This window comes from Solanum pennellii, chromosome 1 (genome assembly GCF_001406875.1).
Source record: "Solanum pennellii chromosome 1, SPENNV200".
Taxonomy (NCBI): Eukaryota; Viridiplantae; Streptophyta; class Magnoliopsida; order Solanales; family Solanaceae; genus Solanum; species Solanum pennellii.
In genome coordinates, this window is record NC_028637.1 from 80,019,226 (window position 1) to 80,029,258 (window position 10,033).

The 10,033-nt window shown below is 31.0% G+C and overlaps 1 protein-coding gene across 1 annotated transcript; it reads right to left on the reverse strand.

The window, feature by feature from the left end:
• Nucleotides 1-2,738: 2,738 nt before the first annotated feature.
• Nucleotides 2,739-7,013, reverse strand: LOC107006622 (acetate/butyrate--CoA ligase AAE7, peroxisomal-like). The gene is made up of 3 exons (XM_015205139.1): nucleotides 6,625-7,013; nucleotides 4,572-5,162; nucleotides 2,739-3,897 (listed from the first exon to the last, which is right to left on the reverse strand). The coding sequence occupies exons 1-3, from the start codon at nucleotides 6,838-6,840 to the stop codon at nucleotides 3,001-3,003; spliced, it is 1,704 nt and encodes a 567-aa protein (XP_015060625.1). The 5' UTR covers nucleotides 6,841-7,013; the 3' UTR covers nucleotides 2,739-3,000.
• Nucleotides 7,014-10,033: the final 3,020 nt, after the last annotated feature.

The following is a 10,033-nucleotide window of genomic DNA, read 5'->3' on the forward strand; positions in this document are numbered from 1 at the left end:
AATAATAAAGCGTGCTAATCTATTTAACAAATGAACCAAAACTTGTGAAAACGTACTTGGTGTTGGTCGCCGCTTTGTGATATTGCAGGTACGATTCCTGCCCTAAACCCTTATTTCTTTTTACATAATTACTCATAATTATTATACAAGGTTAAGTATAAAGTGGTTAAAGTGAGCCACTATTAATTTTACTGTAATTTTTTTAACTTTAAACTAAATAAATTTTTAAAACTATCCCACTAATTTTATAATTATAGTTACAAATAGTCTAGAATACCCATTTAAAATCTATCGAAAAGTATTTTATGAAATAAAAAAACTCTAGCACTCAAAACGAACAAAAGGGCCGTCATAAATGATAACAAAAAAATCAATTTAGTACTAGGAATGACAATAATATTTAATATTTATTGTTTACTAATATGTTTAGATAAATCAAATACATAACCAAGTTTTGGTTATCTTTAATGTTTATTCGTCTTAATTATTAGACTTTTTTTAACATGATTTAGTACTTCAAAATTATGATCATTTTCATTTTGACTTATTTATTTGCATAATATTATTTAATGAAATTTCGTTATTATTTTTTTTTCAATATTTTAGTATCATCACTCATATCATATTTTATGATTTTTTAAGGAAACACCTTAGATTATTGTACTTTGGTAGGATTAAAGAGATATTTGAAGCACAACTTAATTATATGTTTATATGAATACTTATCGGAAAATTCAAAAAAAATTTGAGGTTGAAAAATTCAAAATTTATTAATTTAATTTATAAATTTAAAAACCTAACATGAATAATTTATTTTTTTATTTTAAAAATCCAAACCAACCCGATTCCTATACACCCCTGCCTACTCAGTGAGCAGTGGCGGAGACAGAATTTTCACTGAGGGGGGTTCAAAAATATAAGTAAGCACACTAATAGTATCCATATAAGCGGGGCGGGTCAAATATAAATGGGTCGGATCAGATTGAAGCAACTAAGAAAAATTCAACTCCATCTCAACCCAAACAATAAAATCGAGTAAGTATATGTTTGACATAACATTAAAATAAGTACGACAGAATTATTTTTTAAAATGATATTATGGTTCTTATGTGTGTCATTGTTGTATATAAACGTTATTTAATCTTTGAGACTAACTAAGGAATAGTTTTGAATCCGATCATATTGTAGCAATAGAATTTGTGTCGAGAAAATATTATTAAGATTGGAAAATATCGCGACAATCGTATTTATTTATAAATTTTAAATAATTACTCTTATTTATTTAATCTTACTTATAATTATATTATTTCCTAATCAAATATAAATTAAACGTTTGACTTAAATGAGTATGAGAGAATTTTTTTTAAAATTTTAATTATGAAAACTTAAAAAAAATGTTGTACGTTTTACCTAATTAAATAAAAAAACTTATTTTTTAATATTATAAATACTAATAGATTTTCAACAAAACAAGTTTTTCATTTATGTAGAAATAAAAATGAAAATCAGATGAAACTATGGGAAAAAGCATTGTTATATCGAATCAACCCGTAACCTAGCATTTAGGTAGTGAATTCTTGAACCCCCTTTACAGTGAACCAAGCCCTTTTTTGTATGTTTAGGGGGTCCATCACTTAGTATATACATATAAATCGAAAAATTGATCCTATATATACAGTATAATTTTTTTCAATGAAGGGGTTTGAATGAACTCCCATCGATCCATGTACATCTGCCCCTGCTCGTGAGTGTCTATGAATGAATTTAGTGTAGTGCTCGTTTTGATGGGCTTTTAAGTTGGTCAAACTAACTTAAAAGTCAAAAAAGAGTGTTTGACAATTATCAAAATAACTTATTTTAAGTCAAAGTGACTTATTTTAAGTCAAAAAATAAAAGTGGAGGTCATCCTACTTTATTTTTTAAACTTATAAGTCATTTTTGTTTGACCAAGTACATTACCTTTTTATCCTTATTTTTAAAAACAATTCCCAAATTGCTCATGTTGAATTAAAACCCTAACATCTCTCTTTTCCTCAATTTGAGGGTATTTTAGAAATTTTGATTAAAAAAAGTGTTTAATATTTGTCAAACACATTAAAAAATTTGTTTTTTCAACTACAACACTTTTATCCAAACACATAACTACTTATTTTTAAAATAACTTTCAGCACTTTGAAAAGTTACTTTTTTTTAAACCAATCCAAACAGGCTCGTAGTAATTTGACTAACGAGGGCCTATGAGAGAGGTCGAGCAATTCTACCTACAAAGTATCTACAATTTTGGCCGAGCACTTCTATCTGTGTAGGGACTACAAAAGTTTGATCTAGGTGATTTATGTTCATTGCACTGTTATACCTATATCATGCTTATTTATAGTTTATCTTATACAATTAACATTATTTGTTTTCATGCACATCTTTTTGAAGACTTGCACCACATGCTTCTGGATGCCAAAAATCTAGTTCGAAACAATATCCATTTTATTAGCTAAGGTGAGCTAACCCCTTTGAATCATAGTGGTGTCTCTACATTCTACGTTGAATTTTGTCTTATAATACTTTCTCGACTTCACTTGTGGAATTAGACTGTCGTCTAGACTTGTACCGTTTTCTTTTGAATTCCACTGCTTATAAGATAGGGAGATCAGGAAAGAAGTCAAGTAGAAACTACAAACAGTATGCATGCAGTTCTATCAATCTCAAGTGTTACAAAGAAAAAAGTTGTCAAAGAGGGAAGGTAAACAATCAAAGATGTTGTATAAGAATCATTTAAAAACCAATAGTTACCATTCAGTTTAAAATACAAAGAACACCAATAGTTCATGATAACAAAAACTTACATGGTACCCTTCCATGATTATCTAGGAAAAATCTGAAACATAACCTTATTTATCTACAAGGAAGATCATGATACACAGAGATGCATAGACTGAGCGCTAAAAAAAGCAGACGTCTTAGAATTACAAAGACAAATCAGGCAACCAGTCGATCGTGTTACATTTACAATCTACTCTTCTTCAATGGCCCCATCTCCTTTGCCTTTGTCCTTAACAAGTGCTTCTGTATTTTCCCTGTAGCTGTCTTTGGCAATGGTCCGAAAAACACTGACTTTGGTACCCAGTACCTAGGCATCTTTGATCGACTAAATTTTATAATATCCTCTGCAGCCTGCTGCTGATCTGTTTCCTTTACAGCAGGCTTTAATGTCACGAATGCACAAGGTGACTCTCCCCATTGCTCATCAGGCCTCGCAACAACGGAGACCTCTAGTATTGCTGGGTGTTGATATAGGATATTCTCGACCTCAACACTACTAATATTTTCACCACCAGATATGATAATATCTTTTGATCTGTCTTTTATTTCAATATACCCATCAGGATGTTTTACAGCAAGGTCACCAGAGTGGTACCAGCCTCCTGCAAAAGCAGCTTCATTGGCTTTCGGGTTCTTCAAGTAGCCTTTCATCACAACATTACCCCTGAAGACGATTTCTCCCATCGTTTTCCCATCGGCTGGAACAGGTGTCATGTCCGTGGGGTTAACTACATCCAGATGCTCCAGGCTTACATATCTCACACCTTGACGTGCATTGAGACGCGCTTGAACATCTGTGGGAAGTAAATCCCACTCAGGCTTCCATGTGCATAAAGTGGAGGGGCCATAGGTTTCAGAAAGGCCATAAGTGTGCAAGACACGGAAACCACGTTGAGTCATTGCAGCAAGAACAGGAGGAGGAGGAGAAGCACCAGCAGTGCTTACATGTACTAGCCGAGGCAGGGGAAGGATGGTCTCCTCTTTTGAAGCATTAACTATGGTATTGAGCACCACAGGTGCAGCAGAGAAATGGGTTACACCAAGGTGAGCTATGGCGGAATAAACAGCCTTTGCAGTTACCTGCATATGGACCACTCAAAAAAACAAAACGCAACCTTGTCAAGAGCCAAAAGCAAGAAGCAGGGAGAATTACATCAACATATTTGACCAGCCTCAAAGCCGTTATCTTTTCTAGCTACTTTTGTTCTTTTATTTCAGATATAGACCAAAAAGGTATGTGTCCAACCTCCTCTTAGTATATTCAAAAAATTTCAGATTCAACTCGTGCAATAATCTCTGAGATTTTAATTAGGAAGTAGACACGGTGTTACTTTGTTAAAAGTATATGCTAAGATAATATATTTCTCTTTAATATTCTCCTAGTCCATTAACCTATGTCAAGATAAAACACTAAATAATTGTTTCTAACTCTCGTAGTTGGAACGATAGGATGTCGATGATATTTGTTTGGTCATTTGTATGATCAGAAGACAATATAATTTTGTTGGATATGCATCTTTTGTAAAATACTCATGGAAACTGAATAAGTGGGCCAATGTGGGTGAAAATAGACAATCATGACTTCTATCTGTTCATTGTTACTTCTATTGCAAAATGGTCAGCTCAAAGTGCAGTATCTCATTGTCAACTCACATGTCCAGCGATATTTCATGATCATGATACGCTATGCTATTATAAGTAACATAAAAATAACATAGAAAACTCCATGATCAAGAAAAGGACCAAGAGATCACCTGTCTAAGGCATATGTTGGTCCCACAAATTGCTGCAAGTGTCCAAGTGAAACACCAACCATTACAGTGAAACATTGGTAGAGTCCAAAGGTACACAGCTCCCTCTTTCATACTCCAAACAACGGCGTTACTTAAAGCCATAAGATATGCACCACGATGATGAAGCACCACTCCTTTAGGACTAGCTGTCGTACCAGAAGTATAGCCCAGAGCAATACTCTGCCACTCATCCTGTGGTGGCTTCCATTGAAAGTCTGGGTCACCAGTTTCCAAGAATTTATCATATTCAACTGCCCCTTTATCTAAAGCATATTGAAGTGGGGCGGGATCACAATTTTTATCAGCGATAACTACAATAAGTGGTCGATTTGATTTTCCTTCACTCCTATCTTCTAAAATTTTTAAAGCTTCCTCAGCCAATGGAAAGAATTCTTGGTCCACCATGACAACTGCAGCTGAGCAATGGCCCAAAAGAAAAGCAATTGTGTCTGCATTTAAGCGAACATTGACAGCATTTAGAACAGCTCCAGCCATTGGAATTCCAAAATGAGCTTCATACATAGCAGGAACATTTGGTGCAATCACAGCAACCTGACATGAAGCCAATAAAGGGAAAGACTTATAAGGTTCCTGTTGGATACCAGAAAACTGCATTTATCAAGAGGGATAACACTGTACATCCATAAGAACTGATAAGAGAGTCTAAATCATGTCATTTCAATTCATATGAAGAAACAAACAAAGAAAGGCAACACAACATTTACAAATATTTAGGTTTCTGTCCATCGTGAGAAGAAGCAGTTCAAAAGAATCAAAACATGAGCATCTATCTCCGAACTACAATTTTTTCAATTAATTCTACCCCTCTTCTTTGAACAGAATAGGTTTAGCTTGATTAGCTTTATAGTGTAAAACAGATTATGTAAACAATCTGAAAAAATTCTTGGAATATGGGCTTCCTAACAGAACCTCTATTGAGAGAATGAGCTTAGAGAAATGCAAAGCACAAAACCATGTAATGAACCTACTAGATATATGTCAAAAGATCAAACACCATTCTGTAATGCCCAAACTATAGGCCAATCTGCCTCCACCGACTCATTTGCTCCACAAGGAAATGAGACAATGTGAGCTTAGTTTGTAGAATTTGTACATTGTTTTATGTTATTGTATGCATAATCTCCAACAGCCAAGGATCCTTGCTAGCTTATTTATTCCTTAATTAAAACATTTTCCTTTCTGATCTCCAAGGAGGAATTAACTTATATGGTCAATCTGTATTACTTTGGTGATCCATAAAGAGTGGAAGTGAGAGTTAAGAGTGAAGATATAAAACTGCTTGCTCTAAACCATTCAAGTTGAAACACTTGATTGAAATGCCAAATTCTCATTTAGCAATAGACATAACTTGAACATGAGCATGCTGTGGTATCAAGGTTAGCTTAATGGCAACAGAAGAGCTAATTTCAAATTCCAGAACTACCAAACAAGGGTTCGAAGAAAACTTAGAACAAGTAAAGACATACACATCAATTTTGGATGGATCCTGCAACCAGGGGAAAGCACTGTAGAGGAACACAAAATGTGTCTTGAGACTCACACCAAGTCACCAACTCATGTCTAATGCAATTGGCTATATTCATCAATTTTACAAGAATTGCCCTTATCCATATTGGGAAACATAGTATCAGAACTGCTATATAGATCAATAAATCAATACCAGCAATGCACAGAATCTAGTCTTTGGAATCAAATCCTATATGACTATCTACAGGTATCTCATCTGTATCCGATTTCCAGGGATTATATCGGATACAGAAGAAAGTTATTTGGTTTAGTCAATGAAATACTATGCTAACTGATAGTCTGTCTAATGATTTAACAGACAGTACATGGAATAATTAGATCTAGCCTATGTTGCTCCGACTCTTCCAAAAAAAAAATATTGTTCATATATAGCAAATTTATTGCAAAAGCATATTTATACAGTAGCACCAAAACCTTAAGCGCAGAGGTTAATGCGGATATTATATAGAGAGTGTTTAGAACATACGGTGGTTCCGAAAGTGATGGAGCGTTTGGTAAGAGCAGAAGCCAGTTGAGAGCAACGGCGATAAGTCTGAAGCCATGTGTATTGAACAGAGCCATGAATTAATGATTTTCTGTTAGGATAAATCATGGCGGCCCTTTCCAAGAAGGATAAGGGCGTGAGAGCTGTGTAGTTCGCCGCATTCTTTGGAAGATGATCGATATCTCTCTCCACCACCATTCTCTCTCCCTTTGGACTTTTACCACAAGAGAAGATGATGAGTTTGAGAGTTTAAAATATTACTAATAATATATGTGATGAGCGAACGTTTGATTTTCTCGTCCTTTTAAATTGGATAGGTTGGCTATGGTGATGACTGAGTATTCTTGTTTAATCAAAAGATTCAAAGTTGTACACTAAGTAGTGGCCGTGCACAGACCAACTATATATTAATTATATGTTAGTGATATATTACCTAATATAAAAGAGTTTGTTTGGAAAATTATCTAGAATATCACTTATGTTTGTTTTAGGATTATAATATCACTCAATTTTATCTATTTTTTTCAAACTATACTTGACATAGAAAATACATTATCTCTCTCCTATTAGGATGACATGTCACATTATTTATTTTTTTATTATTAAAAAACTTATGCTTTAAACCTATTTAAACGTTAGGTTGCAATACACTTTTTAAAAAAAATATTGTTTTCTATTTATGTTTTTTGAAAATGTTTTATTTTTTAGATATATAAAGATAAATTTTAAAAATGAATGAAAAGAAAAGTACTCCATTTCTACAACTAACTCTAATGGACTGTTTTAACTATTTTTTAAAAATAAGTTTTTTTAATTTTTTAATGATAATTATTATTTTTTACTATAAGTTTTTTAATGAATTTTTCAAATAATAATTATACTTTTTTTATGGTGCACTTTTTATTTTTCTATTTAGATAGATATTTCTACATTTCATTTTGTGGGAGCATTCCCTAAAATCACTGAAAGTGTGATAAATATAAATAGACATTACATTTTTCTTTTATAAAATAATTCAGTTTTCATTTTTCATTTTTTAACCTTAAAATTGAAAGTTGAAGCATTTAAAGATCTTTCATTTTTTTTCCAGTAAAAGCCATTACTGTTTTTATAAAAAAAAAATAGTTCAATTTCATTTTTTCTCTTTGAAATTGAAATTAGAGACATTTAAAAATCATTCATTTTTTGCCATTAAAGTTCTTTTTAACAAAAGAACTTTCATTTTCTATTTAAGATAGCTATATTAAAATTCTTGTTCTATTAATTGTATTTTTAGAACATATTTAAAATGATTTTTGAAAAATAAAAATTCTTGAATATTTGTGGTGCTGACATTTGACACTTTTTACTTCTCCTATTATATATATAGATAGATTTTTTTAAAAAAAAATAGACAAACCCACATATTATACCCAGTAGAAAAAATTACATTAACAACTGTAATATGAGCTCCTCCGGTTCTTCAAGACAATATGTGGGTTCCTCCGGTTCTTTAAAAGAATTAGAAAAGTATTAATAATAAATTAAAAAATGTGAAATGACACCCTAGTAGGAGAGAATTAATGTATTTTTTTGTGTCAAGTATATTTTGAGAAAAATAGGCAGATTTGGGTGATATTGTAGTCTTAAAACAAATATAAATGATATTACTATGTAATTTCCCAAACATGGTTGACTGACTATCTAGGGAAATTACTCAATATAAAAAGATAAGGTGATATGACTTTTATTTATATTTATTTTTTTTCCTTGACTTCTTTTTAATTTGTTTATTTCACTTTTAATATTTAAAAGAATCTATATATTTAATTACTCAATTTTGTATCTATCACTATACTATATGATTCTTTCACTTTCAAACCTTCATAATTTTTAGGCCATTATGCAACAAGTACATACATACAAACAAGATAATGCTCACTTCCTTGAGCTTTCCTATGTATTTGTCTTTTTGAGGTTTTCTCTCTCTGTTTCATGACAATAAAAAAAAAAAGGAGAATTTATATAATTAAGATTTAATTATTTAGATATATTCTAGTCTATATATTATATATTTTATCAAATTTGGTGCCTCTAGATATCTCTATGTATATGTATCTTAGATACGTGGGATAAAATTTAGGTGTAACTTGTTTTGGATATATTATATCCAAGTGGATTCGTGTGTATTTTAGATAAATAACAACCATTTCTTGCCTCTCTCCCGTCTCGCTTGCCACTCTCTCATGTATTTGGTACCCCAGATACATGCGAATGATACATATAATCTAGTGTGGTTCACACATATCTGGATACACGAATCTCACCCGTCTCTCTCTATTTTTGTATATTTAATAGGAAAAATACATGTATTTTAAGTGTGGATATGTAGTAAATCAATTAGTAGTAATGATACATAATATATTAATAAGGAAAAAGAGAAAAATGTCTTAAACCATGTGAAAGGAACAAAAATGACCTCCATTTATAGTTATCCAAAAAAGCCATGCAATCAATACTTTGGTCAAAAACATCTTATTGTTATTTGATGGGTCAAAAATGCTCATTTTCTAAATGAATATATTGTTTATTTCCTTTTTTAATACATTCTTTTTCTGTTACTATTTTTCAAATTTACAAATACTTATCTTACTTCAATTCAGAAAAAAATAAGAAATGAATTTTTCTTATATTTTATTATAATTATTTTTATGATGGATATACCCTGATCATATATTATATGTCGAAAGGGTACATGAAGTTATTCTATTTTAATTATTGATAAAATGAGATTAAGAAAAAAAAATATGCCTACATGTATATTTGTTAAAGTGATTTTAAAAGAAAGAAAACAAAACAATGTTCTGTAATAATATGTTAGTTAGGAAGGAAATATGTTTTAAAAGAAAAAAAACAATATTTTTATTCAGCAAAAGGCATTTTTGACCCATTTAGTAACTATATGAGGATTTTTGAACAATGTATTGACTACAATGATATTTTTGAATCAAAATATTGAGGACAAGGATTTTTGGACAATGTATTAATTACAATGATATTTTTGAATCAAAATATTAAGGACAATGACATTTTTAAGTCAAACTATAGATAACGAACAATTTTATTCCTTTCTCATAATTTAAAAATATTTTTTACTCTTTTGCCTTTTAAAAATATATCTATGGTATTGAAAGATGCCTAATGATGTCGATTTTCCATAAAAATAATACAACAATCTATTTAAAGTACTATTATTTTCTTAATTATTTTATTTTAAAAACCATATTGAATATAACACACCATTTCATTTTCGTAACTTATATTCTAATTATTATATAGTATTGAAAGCCTAAAATTAAAGTCAATTTTGAATTTCTTGATCGTTATTGTTCTTTTCTCCTTCCCCTAATTT